At 51.3% G+C, this 18,267-nt stretch overlaps 1 protein-coding gene across 2 annotated transcripts in view; it reads left to right on the top strand.

Moving 5' to 3' along the window:
* The window catches only part of SEC14L5 (SEC14 like lipid binding 5), a 39,635-nt gene extending 21,476 nt beyond the window's left edge, over positions 1-18,159 (top strand). For both annotated transcript variants that reach the window (XM_038151216.1, XM_038151217.1), the window contains exons 6-17: positions 784-912; positions 1,511-1,721; positions 3,346-3,458; positions 7,983-8,172; positions 8,461-8,549; positions 8,953-9,023; positions 9,655-9,826; positions 10,476-10,610; positions 10,989-11,126; positions 11,850-12,095; positions 12,995-13,173; positions 14,161-18,159. In XM_038151216.1, the coding sequence (XP_038007144.1) occupies positions 784-912; positions 1,511-1,721; positions 3,346-3,458; positions 7,983-8,172; positions 8,461-8,549; positions 8,953-9,023; positions 9,655-9,826; positions 10,476-10,610; positions 10,989-11,126; positions 11,850-12,095; positions 12,995-13,173; positions 14,161-14,266 (1,779 nt within the window). In that variant the 3' untranslated portion in view covers positions 14,267-18,159. The remainder of the gene's footprint in view (positions 1-783; positions 913-1,510; positions 1,722-3,345; positions 3,459-7,982; positions 8,173-8,460; positions 8,550-8,952; positions 9,024-9,654; positions 9,827-10,475; positions 10,611-10,988; positions 11,127-11,849; positions 12,096-12,994; positions 13,174-14,160) is intronic.
* Positions 18,160-18,267: the final 108 nt, after the last annotated feature.

Genomic DNA, 18,267 nt, shown 5'->3' with positions numbered 1-18,267 from the left:
AGCAGGTTTATTCTCATCTTTCCTTTTCTGCAGCCTTCTCTGAGGCAACTTGGAGAAATATGATCCTGCTCCTGCAGTTACTTAATATCTCCCCAGGGAATTTGTCTTTTATGGTGTCTTTGTGTGGGGGCTGGAGTTGTTTTTCTTTCCTGTCGGTTTGTGAGCAGCAGCACCTGCAGAGAGAAGGCAGAGCCTTCTCAGGAAAGGGTTAAGTTTAAAAGAGGGAAGGATTCTACCATATATAGAGCAACAGAGGGGAAATAAGGGGAAGGTGTGTGTTGAGCTGAAGAGTGGGGAAACTCCCTTCTCTGCCATGTCCCCAGTGTTTTGGGGAGAAGGCTAATGTTAGCGGCTGAGTCTCCCATCCAAAACTAAAAAGGAAACCTGGTTTCAATTTTTCTTCTTTGCAGGTGTAGGAGTTTTAATTGCATGTTCCACAAGGCCATCCCTGTCTAAGGAGACCTTGACGTGATGGCTTGAAGTGGGCAGTTCCACTGCTTTTTTGTGCAGCTTTTGCTACTGCACTTCAGGTCTGCTGAGGCATGGATGGGTTTAAATCTTGATTTCCTTGTGCATGTGAAGAATGTTGGGTTAGCAAAAGTCTGGATGTCCAGTTCACAAAGGGTTCTCACAACGGGAATGGATCTGGCTGGTCACTCCAGGCGTGGCAGTGCCTCCTCTGCCCCCTCTCTGTGGCTGTGGAGGTTGAACAGCCAGTGTGGTGCCAGGGCCATGAGCCATCTGCCCCCATCCCTCCTGTGTGTTGTGTTCCCCTGGCTGCAGGTTCACCCTGAGAACGAGGAGTGGACCTGCTTTGAGCAGTCAGCCTCTCTCGACATCAAATCCTTTTTTGGCTTTGAAAGCACGGTGGAAAAAATTGCCATGAAGCAGTACACCTCCAACATCAAACGGGTAAGGTGGGCTTCCCTGGCTGCCTGAGCACCCCAGGCCCTCTATTTGCTTTTCTGTAAACAGACCCAGTGGAGCTTTGTGCCCTTGCTTATGGCTCTGAAATCCCTCAGCTGGGCAAAAGAAGGCAAAGCCAGTGTGCAAAGAGCACAGAACAGAGCTGGCTGGAATGTGGCTGTGCAGGGATGGAGCAGGCTGTGCCAGAGGAGCAGGGCACTGGGTGCTGTGAGTGCGGGGCTGCTGGACACTGAGGACACTCTTCTTGTGCGGGAGGGGAAAGTCCTGGGTGAAAAACACCCCCTGTGTCTCCAGAGCTTGGGCTTGGGACAGTGGCTCTGGGCTGCAGAGGAGCAGGGCAGCTAACTGGGTTTGGGAGCAGGAGGATGGGGTAAAAGTGTTGGAAAGACAGCTGCATCCATAACTGGGATTTGCCTGGCCATTAGTGTAATTCATCATTCACAGGGGGCTTTGATCATGGGGATGGGAAGAGAGATTTCCCCTCTGTTTATCCTTAGAAGCATTCATCATCTGTCCTGAGGAAACTCCAGTGCCTTGCTGGCTCTGGAGGAGGCTTTTCCCTAATGAGAGTTCTCCCCTTCAGGGCAAGGAGGTGATTGAGCACTACCTGAAGGAGCTGATCTCCCAAGGGATCACGTTCATCCCACGCTGGAGCCCTCCCGCGGCGGAGGAAGAGCGAGCCCCGGCGGTGGGACGGGCCCCCGGTGACATCCTGCTGGATTCCGGGGCTGCTGGCACCAGCAGGGAGCCGGCTGCCAGCCCCTGCCCGCCCCCAGAGGCTGCCAGCCCTGACGGTAGGCACTGCAGCACTCAGTCAGTAGCACTGACCGAGGAGCTTATTTTAGTTTCTCTTGGCATCAGGTTTTTCATCTGGAGTGTGGGGGAGGAGGAGGGAAAGCTATTTTCTTTTTTCAAGGAAAATAAACAATGGAACTTTTTCCCCCCCTGAAACAAAAAAGCTGTGCAGGCAGTATGTTTTGGAGCTTAGAAAAAAATTAGGTTTGATCAGCCCTTTAAAGGTATTTTATACTTGAAACAAGAGAAGGTGTCTTCAGTATGCTGGAATTAAATATTTCATCTGCTCCAAAATAAATATTCTTGGGGACAGGTTTGGATGGTTTTTGGCCCTGTATCAGGCCAAGACAAACTTGAGGAATGTCTCCTAATGCATTTTTACCACAAAATGCCTGAATCAGACTTTATCTTTCTGTGTGTTGGTCTGATGATATTTTCTAGACTAAATAAAATACTTCTGTAGCAAAAAAGAAATAGGAGGGACCTTTGAATCCAGAGTTGTTGTAATAGAAACAGTTGTTGTCATTCCTGAGAAGGAAAGGCAGCACTTATTTTGCTGAGTATAACTAGGCAAAAAGCTTGGAATTTGGAAATATCAGTAGTTCTGCTCTCACCTAACATTCTCTGAGAGCTTTTCTGGAAAAAAATAGGAATCCACAGAGAAGGTGATTAGGAGAAATGTTTGAGATTAATGTCGTCCTCGGAGTGGTGGGTCCCAGTTAGCAGAAGAGGAGAGTAGCCCTTACTTTTCTGCCCATATTCCTGCTCAGGACAGGATTAGCTTCCCTGGGCCTGCTCCCCACCTTGCTAGCTCTGGGGGTTCCATGGGATGTCTCACTTCCAAATGCAATTTCTCTGTTACCCTGCTTATTCTGTGGGTGTCCAGGCCTCCTTCTGTAGATGATGGCATCTGCTGGAACCTTGTGCCTGACAAAGAGCCATTCTGAGGTGTCCCTAGCCCTGCTCCCTGTGTCTTCCACCTCAGCTGCTGCCTGGGCTGCTCCCCACAGCTGCCTTGTTCTGCTGGCTGGCAGCTGCCAGCCCTGGGTGACACAGCCCTCTGTCCCTCAGTGCTGGCAGTCACCAACCCCTTGTCCTTTGTCTCTGAGCTGGAGGAGCATTGAGCTGCTTGGTGTGCACAGGACTTCTCCTGCCAAAATCCTCCCTGGCTGTCAGAAATGTGCTGTTGTTCTCCCTTGGTCTCTGGTGTCCCTGGGCAGAATAATGGCTTGGTTTCCCAGCAAGCCACTTGTCACTGCAGTTGTGTGTGAGATTTAGGACACATGGAGGTGGAAGTGCCCAGGTCTTGGAGTGGTTGGTGAGCTGACTGCCAGAGCTCATGATAGATCTTTTAAAGCTCCTGCTGGAGCAGTTCAGGGCTGAATGGAATATTGGAGCCAGAGCGTGGTGGAGTGATCCAGCTGTGATACAGCGCGTGCTGCCTGTGGCCTCGTGCCCCAATCACCAGGAGAGTGTCCCTCCATCCCTCCCGCCCTCAGGCTGCTGGCATGAGGCTTCTGAGCAAATCCCATGTAAACCGTAGGGAGCCCAATGTGTAGAAGCACCTGCTCCCCTCCCTCCTGGCTCTACCAGTCTGCTCTGAGTTGTTGTTTCCCCCTGCAGCTGACAAACTGGACGCTGATTACATCGAGCGCTACCTGGGCCAGCTCACCCCGATGCAGGAGAGCTGCCTGATCCGCCTGCGCCAGTGGCTCCAGGAGACTCACAAGGGAAAGGTGGGTAGGGCAGGCACAGAGGGGCACCCAGGGGGATCCCCAGCTGGGATGCACAAACACACTGGGGAATGAGAGGCTGGAGGGCAACACCACAGGGAGGGACCTGGGGGTCCTGGTCGATGTTGAGCTGAGCGTGAGTCAGCCCTGGCAGCCCAGAGGGTCACTGAGGGCACTGTCCTGCTCTGCTCTGTGCCAGAGCGGCCTCACCTCTAGTCCTGGACACCACAGTATCAGAAGGCTGTAAAGCTGTCAGAAAGTGTCCAAAGGAGGAACATGATGGTGAGGAAGGGTCTTAAGGGGAAGCCATAGGAGGAGCAGCTGAGGGCACTTGTTTTGTTCAGCTGGAGGAGAGGAGATGGAGCACAGAGCTCACTGGGGCTGCAGCTCCTCCCGAGGGGCAGCAGAGGGCCAGCTCTGATCTCTGCTTTCTGTGACCAGGGACAGGAAATGGCTGGAGCTGTGCCAGGGCAGGTTTAGCTTGGAGATCAGGAAAGGTTCTTCCTCCAGAAGGTGCTGGGCACTGCCCAAGTTCTCCAGGGAATGGGCAGAGCCCCGAGGCTGCCAGAGCTCCAGGAGCATTTGGACACCACCCTCAGGCACAGGGTGGGATTGTTGGGGTGTCTGTGCAGGGTCAGGGGTTGGACTAGATGATCCTTCTGGGTCCCCTCCAGCTCAAGGAAATTCCATGGTTCTCTGATTTTTCCCTGAGAAGCAGCATGGGCACTGAGGGACAGTGTGTCTCTGCTCTGCTGGAATGTCCTGGGCTCCTTTTGGTTAAAGGAAAGTCTCAGACCAGCAGGGTAACTGATATGTGGCTGGGAAAAGAAAGGGTCTAGAGCAGTTTGAATGCCTTAAGAGGGGTTTAACTCCAGATTTCCTGATGAAGAAGGGATTAGGAGGAGGGAAAGAAGGACCAAGGATAGCACTAGAAAGAGTAGGTGGGTGGGCTGAGTAGATAAAGGATGCTTAGGAAGAGGAGCAGAGAAGCAGAGAACAGCTGGATGAAGTTTCAACAATAAAAGCTTCCTGGCTTGGAAGGAATCAGCTCAGTCAGTCAGGATGGGTTAGGTGAGGTACTCTGCATTCCTGGGTTTGGGAAGATTTTCATTTTTCCTTTACCCAGCCTTTCCAAAAGACACTTCTGCTTACAAGGAGCTTTGCCAGTCCTGCATGCTGTGCTGTATGTCTCAGAGCTGAGCACGTCTCATCTGAGTACAGGGAATCTGAACATGATTTAGAATGCTGTTTTTTCTTGGAAAAGTGACTATGAATCACCTCTGTAGAAATAAAATGTAACAAAGATTTAGCGCTATTGTTGTGCTGTTGTTAAACTCTTGAAGTTCCCTTGTGTGTGAGCAGGCACATGGGTTTTGTTGGTACCAGGAATGTGGATGGAGAAACAGCTCCCAGCAAACCCCAGTCCAAAGAGAGCAGGAGGTGTTGGGGCAGTGTGAGGGGCTCCCAGCAGCTGATAAGCTCCAGACACCAGCAGTGCTGTTGAATTGTAAGAGCTGATAAATTCCCACCCGCAAACATCTGCCAGAGCTGGCCAAGGCCACTGGTGTACAGTGGCATCAACAGCAGCTTGGATAACTTGGACCAGAAGGGTGGGGGCTGCTGGAGGCAGGCAGAGACTACAGGAATATATGTGTGATATATAGTGTATTGTATATATACACACCTGATGTAGGAAAGGGCCCCTTGAAGGGCTGTGACACCTCCCTGGCAGCTGCTCTTGTGTCACTGTGATGCTCTGCCCCTGAGGAAGGAGCTGGGTCTGGGCTCCCAGCCAGCCAGAAGTGGTGAGTGAGCTGGGTGAGCAGGAACAGCTTCACCAAGAAAAGGGGCTCTGCTGGGAGCTGCTTTTGGTCTGGGTCTGCCTGTGATCCAGCCTCCAGTCGAATGAGAGACACTGGCCAGGCAGGGATCAGTCCCGAGGTGTGACAGTGCTCTGAGAGAGCACAGGAGGCTTTTCATGGAGACCTGAACAGTGGAGTGGTGTGGGCTCCACTAGGGTAGGAGATATCTCACCTAGTGGGTCCTGGATGGGAGGACATCCCAGAGACAGGGAGGCTTTGTCCCTGGTGTGACCTGCAAGGATCCTGCTTTCAGCTGGAACAGGCACCATCTAAACCTTTGTTTAGGTTGAAAAGTATCAACCCACAGATTGGTTTTCCCCCTCCATGTCAGAGGCTGAGGAATCAAGCTGGAGAAGGAAGAAGTGAGAGCACATAAGCAAAATGTGGAACTGCTGCTCCTTGGGTGCTTGGAGCTGGGCAGGGAGTGGCAGCCGCTGTCCCCTGAGCTGTGCTGGGAGCCCTGGGAAGTGCAGCTGAATCCTGAGCTCCAGGGACAGTGGAGCTGCCTCAGGCCTTTGGGTGGCCTTGCTGGGCCTTGTCCCCAGGAGGATGTCAGCACACAGGAGGGGAGGTGCTGGCTACCGAATCTTCAGATTGAACCCCCTGACTGCTCAGCTGCTTCTCCTGACTCCCTGACAGAGCAGGCCAAAATCAGGAGCTTATCCTGCAAGGCTGGGCTTGTCCCTGGAGAGGCTCTTACCTTGCTGTGACAATCTGTTCTTTTAATTCAGAGCAGGGATGGCCTTATTCCTCTGTCAGAAATTATCAAAAAATAGATCTCCTGTTTCTTGGAAAATGGCCATTCTTATTTTTGTCCTCTGTCCTATTTCACTATCTTTTCCCCATTCCTCCCAAAGCAGACATTACCTTTACGATCAGATATGTTGTTGCTTAAAAAATCTGAGGAGTTGAAGGAACAAACTGTAAATGGTGTTAAAATTGCAGCAACTGAAAGCTCTGTTCAAGGATTTGCACCATGCAGGAGAGTGCAGCAGTTTTGCCAGGGAATACAAAAGCAGGCTGAAATTAAACCTTCGTTTTCTTGCATGTGGGAGGTACTGCTTTGGTTGGACAAGGATAAAAGACTAATTCTGCTGTGGAATGAGTCTTCTTGGAGCTTCCTGCCTTTGGTCCAAACAGAAGTGCTGGATTTGCCTCTTGCCTGGAGCCGTGCACAGGGGAGGTTTGAAACAGGAAAAGTATCAAACCATCCACCAGCCATCCCCTCTCCTGCAGAGATGCAGGAGCTGTTGTGGGTGTTTGGGCGGGGTCTGATGAGTGACAGCTGTCTCTGAGCAGCAGGAACACAAACCTGAATTATCTGATGAGCGCTCTGCTGGCTTTAAACTTGCTGTCCTACCAAATTCCTCTAAATACTCTCAAGATCATCTTTGGGAATGCTGCTCTCTCCTTTGCAGGACATACAGATGCAGTGTTAGAACCAGTGTTTATCTCCCCCCTGCTCCTAAGGTGCTTCAGGATTGGTTTAGGCTGCCTGAACTCTGCCCCTTCTTTAGGTGAGCCAGTTCTTACCACCTCTTGCTTGTGAATCCAAGATTGCTCCCTCCTGACACAGCTGCCAGCCTTGCTTTCTACCCAGCTTTGTTTCCCTGAGCATGACAAACAAAGGAGCTTTGACTCCTGAACATGGGGGCTTGTGTCCCAGCAGGGCTGGGAGTGCTTGGGTTGTGCTAACACAACATGGATACTCCGGAAGAGACTATCCCTGCTCCACAGAGGTGGAAATTTTTATGGAAACTTGTAGAGAATGAGGCCAAACACTTTTGGAGAAGTTGGAGTGAGGGACTGTGAATCCAGCAGCACATGCAGTTCTAATCCAGTTGGATTTGCAGCTGACAGGCTCTTAGTGAGAATTGGCACTTCTGTGGAATCCACCAGGTTCGTTGTTAATTCCTGCTGCTTGGCACTCCTGCCAAGCTTTCTTTGATTCTTCAGCTAAAATATGGCAGATCTGGAAGGAGGTTGGAATAAGCCATTCTGCAGACTTGCTTTGGAAAGCTTTTGTGCCTGTGATGTTAGGATTAGTGCTAGTGCTGGGGTGAGTGGTTGGGAGAGGGTGTGTTGTAGTTTGGGTTGATTTGGATCAGAAGTTATTGTGGTGTAATGGGGGCAGGGAAGCCTTTGAAGCGCTCGGCAGCTTTCCTGTTCAAACACCAGCAGCAGGGCCTGCACAAGAGCTGGAATTGGTACTGGTGGCGTCATTCAGACTGCACAGTTGTGATTCCCTTCCAGTGCCTGGTGTGGTCAGTGTGTTACCTGGGGCTGTTTGTTACCTGTTGCCATCCTGTGCTGATTTGCCCTGGGCAGGTGAACTTGCGGCTCCCTGACTTTCACACAGTATTTTGGAGGTCCTAGCGGATAACCAGCCAAGGGAAACATCAGCCAGCCCAGGGTTTGCTGGAGCTCCTGGGAATTGCAGTGGGGAAGGGCTTCCCACAGTCAGTGAGCTGGTCCCTGCTTCTGTGCTCCTGGCACCCTCTGCTGCTTCCAGCTGGGTTAGCTACAGAGGGAGGGAGGCGGAAGGGAAGTTTAATGTTTGCTGTCTTAGTTTGAAGAGATTAAAAAATGGTGTCAACTGTGCAGCCTCCTCTGCAGGCCAAATGGAACATTCCAGTGCTGATGCTGGGGCTTTCTGTCCTGGCAGATCCCCAAGGATGAGCACATCCTGCGGTTCCTGCGCGCCCGCGACTTCAACATCGACAAAGCGCGGGAGATGCTGTGCCAGTCGCTGGCCTGGCGCAAGCAGTACCAGGTGGATTTCATCCTGCAGTCCTGGAGACCCCCGGCCCTGCTGCAGGAGTACTACACTGGGGGGTGGCACTACCAGGACAAAGGTGAGGAGATGCCCCTGGCACCTCACTGGTGGCCTGGGATGTTGAGGAAAGCTGTATTGACATTTTTAAAGTTAACAAAGCAGTTCGGTGCCTGTGAGTAGCCACTCTGCTTCCCTGTAATTGTATTTCCTCTGCACAGATCAGTCATTGCAAAGCAATTTCTCTGAACAGATCGCTTTTGCGCTGATTTTTATCCTTTTCAAATATTTAATGTGGCTCTTAAAAAAGGTATGAGAGTGATAGCCTGGGAGACTAAAGTGCTGCCCTCTCTAACCCCTTTGTTTGAAGATGGGCGGCCGCTCTACATCCTCCGCCTTGGCCAGATGGACACCAAGGGTTTGGTGAAGGCCCTGGGAGAGGAATCCCTGCTGCGACACGTGAGCTATGCCTTTGTGTGTCACCTGTTCCCCTCAGGGTGCTGGGAAGTCTTGTCACGATGCATCAGGAATCCTGGAATGGTTTGGGTGGGAAGGGACCTTACTTAAAGCTCATCTCACCCCACCCCCTGTCACAGGCAGAGACACCTTCCACTGTCCCAGGCTGCTCCAAGCCCCATCCAGCCTGGCCTTGGACACTGCCAGGGATCCAGGGGCAGCCACAGCTGCTCTGGGCACCCTGTGCCAGGGCCTGCCCACCCTGCCAGGGAACAATTCCTAATTCCCAATATCCCCTGTAACCCTGCCCTCCGCTTTCTGTATTTTTTAAAATAAGATCTCCAGACCATCCTGGTAACTCAGCCATTCTGAGGCAAATCCCTGTCTATGCTGTCTTTGATTCCAGGTTCTGTCCATTAATGAGGAAGGACAGAAGAGATGTGAGGAAAACACCAACATCTTCGGCCGCCCCATCACGTCTGTATAATTGGTTTATAATTGGTTTTCCTGAGCCCTTGCAGAGTCTCAGTGCCATGGTGAAGGATGCTGCTGTGGTTTGGGGTGATGTCCTTAGGCTTACAGTGCAGACAGTAGTGTGTCTCATGGGCTGGGTGAGGACCACAGATCTATAAAAATTTATTTGTTGAACTTAAATGCAGACAGATCCTGCAGTTTTGTTGGAAAACAAGTATTGATCCTTCCTTACATCATTGTCATATCCCATCTCAGTTTAATATAATCTGTCTTGGTGATTTTGATCCACATCTTTAAAATTCTGGATCTTTTTAGTACAGGAGCCTGTCTGCCAGATTCCACCTTCATTTAAAACACATTTTTACACCATTTTTAGCAATAGGCCTGCATACCTTCACCTTCTTCCAGAGTGATAGATGTTCCTGCCCTTGGGGTTGGGTGTCTGTGTTACCTGGAGCTCACCTGGATTCAGGTGTCTGCTGCCCGAGTGGAGATGTGCTTTTATTAGAACTGTTCGTGTCCCTTGTTGGCTTCCCTGGATCCTGCACGGGCTGTGGGGTTACTGTGGATCCTAAACTGAGCAGCCACCACACTCTAAAGTTCTGACAGGTCTTTTTATGCCTGTTTATTTTAGATCCTGGACATGCCTGGTGGACTTGGAAGGGCTCAATATGAGGCACCTCTGGCGGCCTGGGGTGAAGGCCCTGCTCAGGATCATTGAGGTGGTGGAGGACAACTACCCTGAGACCCTGGGGAGGCTCCTGATCGTGAGAGCACCACGGGTCTTCCCTGTGCTCTGGACCCTGGTGGGTGAAACCTGAGCTCTGCAGGGTCACTGCCACTTATGCAGGTTCACAGATAGCTACATCAGCAGAGGCAGTGAGGGAAAATCTCCAGGCAACTTACGGTGAGCTCCTGAAGAGCCACAGCAGAACCAGGCCATGGGATACCTGTAGTTCACTGAGTTGCGGTGACTGCCATCCACCAGGACAGGATGAGAACCTGGATCGGAATTGCCCATTCCACCCAAACTTGCTGGGCTTTCATATAGATGAGAAAAGACAGATACCTCTTAATCTCATGCTGTAGGACACTGAAGGGTAATAAGTAGTAGTAATAAGTAGTAAATAATAAATCTGGTTCTGCCTGGTGCCTGCTGACTGCTCTGGCAGTGTGAGGACGTGGTTGTTACATTTCGTGTGAGGTTTGTAGGTGAGGCAGTGACTGCAGACTTCCTTTATATGAAGCAGGAGGTGTTGTGAAATGGTGATACAGAGAGAGAGAACATTTTCAGTTTGTTATCCCTCTCTTTGGGAAGTGCCTCAGAGCTGTGAAGTTCAGCACACTGCTGAGACATTCCAGGCTAGAGCCAGAAGCATCGTTGTGAGATGGCTCAGACAGCATCTCCAGCTGCCCTCAGTGACAGCCATGTCCTGTGTGCCCTTTGTCTCTCAGGTCAGTCCCTTTATCAATGAGAACACACGGCAGAAGTTCCTCATCTACAGTGGCAATAACTACCAGGGCTCAGGAGGGCTGGTGGACTACGTGGACAAGGATGTGATCCCAGACTTCCTGGGAGGAGACTGCATGGTGGGTTTTCCTTCCTCTTGTGCAGGTGCAATCTGGAACTGATTCCCTCTTCCTCACCACCCTGGCCTTCCACTGCTTTCTGGAAGGGGTTAAGCCTTTGTGCTGGCCAGCATGCCCCTGCTGTGGGCACAGGGCAGTTGGTTTGGGCACAGAGGGCTGCCCCCTGCAGTGCTGGTGCTGCCCTGGGATCCTGGAGCAGGGTCAGAGGGCAGCTCTCTGCAGAGAGCTCACATAAAGCTGGGTAGTTGCAGTGAGCTCAGAGGCGCTGTGCAGTTCTGGCTCAGCTGAGGGGTCAGCCCATGTCTGACAGCCAGCAAGAGTTCCTGGTTCACTGCTGGAACATCCTGAGGCTCCTGTTTGTCTGTGTGGCCATTGCAGTGCACTGTCTCAGAAGGGGGGCTCGTCCCCAAGGCCCTGTACCAGACCGAGGATGAGACTGAGAACTCGGATCACATCCGGCTGTGGACAGAAACCATCTACCACTCTGCAAGTGTCCTCAGAGGAGCCCCACACGAGGTACAGAGCGCAGCTTGAGGTGGTGGGACAGTGACATGTGTCCCCTCTGCTGGGGCTGACTGGAGCAGCCAAGGGCCCACACGGGGAGCAGCAAAGGGCTTCACAGCAGCTGCTGTTCCTGCAAGGGAGCAGCTGCAAGTGTGGGAGTGAAGAACAGCAGTTGGAGCAGCAGAGTCTCTTATCTCTACTGTGGCCTGATCTTCTGTAAGGTCCAGTCTCTTCTTCCTCCCCCTCCTCCTCCTCTTGGGAGAAATAAAGGACACTCAGTTTCCCTTGTGATAGTTCAGCTCCCATTCCCAGCCGTGTAGCTGGGACAGTAACACGGCTGATAAAGGAAGGTGTGCTGGGAACTGCTTGATGGGAGTCATCAGGAAACAGGATATCCCAAGAAGAAGCAAATCAGTGTCAAATCAGTCTTCTGACCTCTCTGATGGGGAGTCACTCTGATTTGGCTCCTTCTGCCTAAGTTCCACTGAGGTTTTCCTAGTACAAGTAACTCATTTACAAGCAACTCTGATGTGGGGAGAAAAGGTAAAAGCACCTGAGTGGGTGTACTGTGGTAGGGTTGGGAGTGGGAGTTGGTGTGTATCCCCCTCAGGAACCAAGACCATCAGCCAGCTGAAGAATTGTGGAGCCAAGTCTGTTTGCCCCAGAGTGGGGAGGAACACGCTGCTGCCACCTGAGCACCTGACCCTGCAAGGGGCTTGTTCTGTTCCTTTTTAGATACTCGTGGAGATCCTGGAAGGGGAATCTGTCATCACCTGGGACTTCGACATCCTGAAGGGAGATGTGGTGTTCAGCCTCTTCCACTCCAAACGAGCTCCTGAGCCAAATCACAAAGAAGCCACATCACCAAGTCCCTCTGGTGCAGGGGACAATGTGCAGCTCATTGACAAGACCTGGGTGCTGGGGGTGGATTACAGCCGGGTGGAATCTCCCCTGGTCTGCAGGGAAGGAGAGAGCATCCAGGTCAGAGGGGTTGGGGTCCTGCCGTGGCTTCAGAGTCCTGCCAGCTCCAAAGTGGAGTGGTAGGGAGGGAATTGATGGTGTGGGAAATCAGGAGCTGCTAGAAAGGGGGGCTGCGGTCATTCCCAGCAGCAGGAGGGGGGGATTCTCTCCCTCTGTCCCCTCAGGTGAGACCCCAGCTGCAGAGCTGCCCCAGCCCTGGGGCCCAGCACAGGAAGGATGTGGAGCTGCTGGAGAGAGTCCAGGGGAGCCCATGGAGATGCCCCAAGGGCTGAAGCCCCTCTGCTCTGCAGCCAGGCTGGGAGAGCTGGGGGTGCTCACCTGGAGAGGAGAAGGCTCCAGAGACACCTCAGAGCCCCTGCCAGGGCCTAAAGGGGCTCCAGGAGAGCTGCAGAGGGACTGGGGAGAAGGGATGGAGGGACAGGACACAGGGAATGGCTTCCCACTGCCAGAGGGCAGGGCTGGATGGGATATTGGGAATTAGGAATTCTTCCCTGGCAGGGTGGGCAGGCCCTGGCACAGGGTGCCCAGAGCAGCTGCCCCTGGATCCCTGGCAGTGTCCAAGGCCAGGCTGGATGGGGCTTGGAACAGCCTGGGACAGTGGAAGGGGGTGGAATGGGATGGTCTTTAAAGTCCATTCCCACCCAAACCATTCTGTGATAATTTTCTATATACCCTGTTAAAGTGGGAAATCCTTATTTAAAATGAGTCATTTGAAAGAGACTCCAAGCTAAAATCCTTATGGAAATTAAGCTAAATAAGCTTTTTTTTTTTTTTTTTCCCTACTGATACTACAGGGCTGTGTCTCAGGGAGGTGAGACAGGTGACTGACACCTGTGCTGGGTTATTCAGCCATTCCCCCAGACACCCGTGGTCACCTGCTGTCCCCTCCCTCTCTGCAGGGGTCCCATGTCACACGCTGGCCTGGCTTTTACATCCTGCAGTGGAGGATGCACGGGCCCCTGCCCTGCTCCAGCTCCAGCCTGCCCCGTGTGGACGATGTCCTGGCCTCCCTGCAGGGCTCCAGCCACAAGTGCAAGCTCATCTACTACTACGAGGTGCTGGCCTCCAAGGACTTCAGGTGGGGCATTTACAAAGGGTTTACTATGAGTTGCACTGGGTGTGAGTTAAACACTTGGATGCTGGAGACCCCCACAGGGAGTGTGTTTCAATGACAAGTGGATGGACACAAAATTGGTGGCATTTTGTGCAACCAATCTCCTCTAGTGCTGTAGGTATTTAAAAGTTCCCTTGAATCTGTGTCCACCAGTGAAATTTGTGCTTTGGGTCTTGCTTGCAGCTGCCTGAAGAGTAGGAGATTTTTGACTCAGGAGGGTTTGTATCTTAGTTGGGAATATTTTGAGCAGCTGCTTTTGCAGTAATTTAAATATCAGCTGGGCTATTTCCCAGATGATTTTGTTTGGCACTTGAGAAGGATGAGCGCTTCTGGGCAGGTGAACAGCCAGCCTCGGCAGGGAGTGCCTGGCCCCCTCCTTCAATGCCAGAAGCACCTCCCCATCTCCTGTTCATCTGAGCTCTGGGCAAGGCTTGGCCCTTCCCTAGAGCTGGAGGAGGCATTGGGGAGAACAGATTTGAAGGTGGTAGCTTGAGGTGTGACCTGGCCAGGTCCTGTGGGGTCAGAGCAGCAGAAGTGCCTCACTCCAGCCATGCTCTTCCTTGGGGCTCTTCCTGAGCCCAGCCTGCTTTTGGCAGGAGGAGCTGGAGATGCTGAGTTGGGACTCTGGTGTTCAGCAGCCTGGAGTCCTTGGGTTCACAAGACTGCATTTGGAGTGCTCTGGAGCTTTCCTTTCTCCTCAGGGACAGCTCCCAGAAGCTCCAGCTCTGTCCCTTTCCCCAGAACAATAGTCAGAGACAAGGAATAATATCTGTAAATGGGGAAAAATGTCTCTGATTAATTTTTCTTCATGGCACAGAGATTCTTAGAGAGCAAGTGGGAAATGATGGGCCAAGAAGCACTTGTGCCAGTGTTAGAGAGGGGGAGCTGATCTGTGGGAGGAATCCCTTAACTGCAGCCTTGCTAACAGTGCATCTGTTTGTCCCATCCCAGGGGATCCATGTCGAGCCTGGAATCTTGCACCAGTGGCTTTTCCCAGCTGAGTGGAGTCACCACATCTTCCAGCCAGTCCCAGAGCAGCTCCCACCTCTCCAGATAGCAGAGCCAGGGCTGCAGCAGCAGGGGCACCCCGGGGCTGCTCCAGCCCCAAACCAAAGAGCTCCAGGGCTGAGCCGTGGGGCAGTCACAGCCATTTGGACACAGAGAGGCCTTTGGGGGCTGCTTCAAGCACAGAGACTGAAATTCCAAGGGCAGGTTAAGGGGTTTTGGGTCAGCTGCCTGCTTCTCAGTAGCCTCCTTCACCACCTGTGGATTTTGGATTCCTGTGAGTTTGCAGGAATCCACTCCACTCCAAAGGGCTCTTCCCATCGTTTTTTTCCCCGCAGAGGAGGCTGATGTTGCCTTACCTGTTGGACCTTGAGATAATTCCTGGGTGGCAAAACTAAGGGACTGTCCTGGCTGCCCACGGGGTACTGGTTGCACACTGGGCAATCAAGTGGGCATTCCAGGGCAGGGCCTTGGAAGGAACTGCCAACACCTGGGTAAAGGCAGGATGGTTCAGAAGTCACTTCCAGGCCAAACCAAAAACCTCTTCTGGTCTGGCAGGATGCTCTGGGAAATGTGTTGGATTTTTTTAACCCTGCTCAAAAGGTTGGTTTTTTTGTTTTTGTTTTTTTTTTTTTTTTCAGAAATTCCAGGCATTGAATCTGCCTGCAGTGAGTGGCATCTTCCAAACTATTGTTTCTTTTTACTCAGGTTTACAGCAATAATGAGTAGGTCTGTTCCATTCCCGAGTGGATGGGAACTGAATTCAGTCCTAAAGGGCTAAGAAAAGCAATATTTGATTTCCTGAAGGCACAAGAGTTTCTGGCAGTATTACAGAACTTGCTTCTTCTAAACATGAGCTCACTTGAAACCATTCAGAGAGGCGTGTATGTATGTAAGCACTTACTGAAGCCTATTTATTCTATACTAGCTTATTTTAAATTAATTTTTAACTTATTATGTCAGAAATGGCTATTTATTAAATACAGTCACCTTTTTTAATGGGATGAACTTTGTTTTAGAAAGTAATAACTGATTGTCTTCAATCCCAAGCAATCTTTCTGTTTGGGTCCTGATCTTTGTGATCACTGGATGTTCTTGCAAAAGGGCTGCACTGGGGTAAGGGCTTGTGTCACCTTCCTTGCAAGGAAAGGTGAGAGTCCAGTGATTTTTTTAGACTGTTTTTTAGCATTAAGAAACAAGGATTGAGTTCAGGAGTTGTCATGAAGATGCACTGTCTTCCTACACACCAAAAATGCCACGTTTGTCCCTAATCTCTGATTGTTCCTGTAGTCAGGCTGGGGAGCAAAGTTATCCATGTTCTTGTCCAGGTGAAAAAAAAAAATGAGAGCAGGTGTCAAATACTCAGCGAGTTTTTATGCAGGAATCTGTGAAGTTGTTCCTTCCCACCCTGCTTTTTTTAATCACTGGTTTTGAAGCACCAGGCTCTGCCAAAAGAGAAAAGAGCCAAAAAACTTGGGACAATGGGAGACAAAGAACTTGACATGGTTTTGAGTTGTGGTGGGATTTTTTAAGGATTGGAGCCAAGGGAATCACTCTGCACCTTGCATCTCTCCCTGTGAACAGGTAACTTTGTTATGTAGAGCTCAGGGAAGTTCTGATTTCCAATTCTCAGTTGTTCCATAGACTTTCATGTTTCTCCCAGACAAATGAAACTTCTGTCTCTGGCATTTCAGCATAACTGGAGTCTGAGAAAGAGGGACAAATGTAATTCCCACCTTTCCTCTGGAAGGTCAGGGATTCTGGAAGCAAAAGTGCATGTGTGTATCCCTCATGGAAAATCCTTGACCCGTCTGTCTAATTCTGGAAACAGTTTCAGACTCCCAAAGCCCCAGGAGCAAACCCAGCCCTGTCCCCCTGTGCTATTTCAGGATTTTACCTTCCCTTCTCACGTGGTTGCTCACATCCTACAGTGGCATATTCCTGTTCCCTGGGTTTGCTCTGGGTAAGAATCTCTTCCTTTGCTCTGTGTTTTATTTGGTGGGTTTTATTTTTGGGGAGAGGGAGGGTTTGTAATTTTGTGTTGAAATGTGGGATATGTTTTCTGCCCACCAGAAGTTTGACTTTTGTCAGTGAAGCACCTGGAACTTGGCCCCTGGCAGATCTCTGAAGGGTGAGGTCCGGGGTGGTTCCACAGAGTGTTCCTGGCTCTGGGGATATCCCAATCCCAGTTTTTCCTCTTGTCCCTTGGCACTTCCACTCCTCGGCCCATCAGGGATCATGGCACAGGTCTGTGAAGCAGCTTGTGACCTCTCCTTGGCAAGGCTGCCTGGTTTATCCCACCTGACAATTTACTTTGAAACCAATTTAAATAATTCAATATTTTTTTTCCTTTTTCTCCTGAATATTAACAGGAGAAAGGGAGCAACAGCCTGGATGCTGTGCTGTGCTTTCTAAACCTGACCTTGTGAACTGCAGATACCAGAGACACAGAATTCTTCTGCATCACCTTTCCCTCCCTCAAACGGCATCATTGTGCTTTAGAAAATAAACTCAGAGTTTTCTTCACAGTGAGCTGAGTCTGGGAGGGATTTTGGATCCTCAGAAATCTCCTAAGCCAGAACCTTGGGAAATGGGCTCATTTCGGGTGATGCAGCCAAGCCCTCCCTGCCCTCCCCAGCAGCGAGGCCGGTGAGCTCGGGCTGTGTGCAGGGAAGGAGCTGCTGATTAAAAACTGGCTCCCAGTAAACTGGGGCTCTCCCTGGTTCAGATATTCCCTATGCAAACACAACGCCTACCTCAGAGCTGGGGCCATGTCCCGTGCTGGCAGGGGAGTGCAGGACGCTGTGCCGGAGGTCGCAGTTAGTACAGCCAGGTGTGGCACCTTCATTGCCAGAGTTCTCCGGGTGTGCCCCATTCCCTGGGCTCTGTCCCGGGGCCGGGAAGGACAAACACCGAGCCGGAGGATGGATGTCGGATGGCCTCAGCTGTCGTTCAGGGCACGGTCCTGAGCCCCGTTTTGCTGCTCTCCGGTGTGACAAGGGCTCTGTCCCCGCTGAAGGAGGGCTGAGCCCCCGGGGCACCAGGGGCAGCTGCAGCCCCGCAGGTGTCGCCGCTGCCCGGGGCCGGGGGAGCGCTGGGAGTCGGCTCTGGGGGCTCTCAGGGAGGCACCGCAGCAGCTCAGTCGTTCCTCAGCTCCTGAACTCGCTGCTGGAAACAATTCCCGACAGTGAGCAGGCCCGGCGCTCCTGAGAGACTGAGGTGCAGCTTCGCTCCTCTGCTCAGCCACTTCGCTTCTGTCTGTTCCCTTTCAGGAACTGAATAATAACCATTTGTAATCCCAGTTTGGTTTGTTGGCAGAAGATTTTGAAAATGCCATAATCCACTGACAATTCCCAGTAGGAAGTGGTGAGCCCAGCTGCCCACCACTGGCCTGGGAAGCTGCTGGGGCTGCGGCCAACCCTGCTGCAGGCAGGGAATCCCTCATTTCAAAAGGCATTTTATGAGCTCACACTGCTTTAGTGTCCCAAATGTTTGTACTGTGAGCAATTAATGCAAGGAACAGCTATTAGAGACATACTTGACAGCAGCTGTCAAAGATTCCTGCATGCAATTAGCTTTAATATTCCCCAACACCTTTGTGATGCCCCTTACATCTGATTATTTCTCTCTTGGGAGGTGAAATTGGAGTCAAGTCACGTTTGCTGGCTTTTCGTGACACCAACACCCCCTCCCAAGATTTCAGTTACACCTAAGTTGAAATGGGCGTTCATTAAGCTTTTTAGCAGTGCTTGCTTTCTCTCCTTTGCAACTGGCTTTGGTTTTATACACTGAAATCCTCATTTTCTCAGGCAAAACCCTCAAGCCTCCTGTAAGAGCCCACTGCAGGGCACTGAAATAACAGATGTCCTCCTGTGATGGTGTCTGTGGGTCCTGGCAGAGCCGTACTTTTGGGTATGTGGGAAATAAAACATCTCTGAGAACATCTGGAATTGTTTGATTCAACTGTTGAAATTGCAGGGCAGTGAAAATTCAAGCCTGTGTGCTGCTCTCTTTGCCCCCAGAAGCAGAGGTAATGCTTGTATTCACTTTTTC

This window comes from Motacilla alba, chromosome 14 (assembly GCF_015832195.1).
Source record: "Motacilla alba alba isolate MOTALB_02 chromosome 14, Motacilla_alba_V1.0_pri, whole genome shotgun sequence".
NCBI lineage: Eukaryota > Metazoa > Chordata > Aves > Passeriformes > Motacillidae > Motacilla > Motacilla alba.
This window is presented reverse-complemented; position numbering and strand designations above follow the sequence as displayed.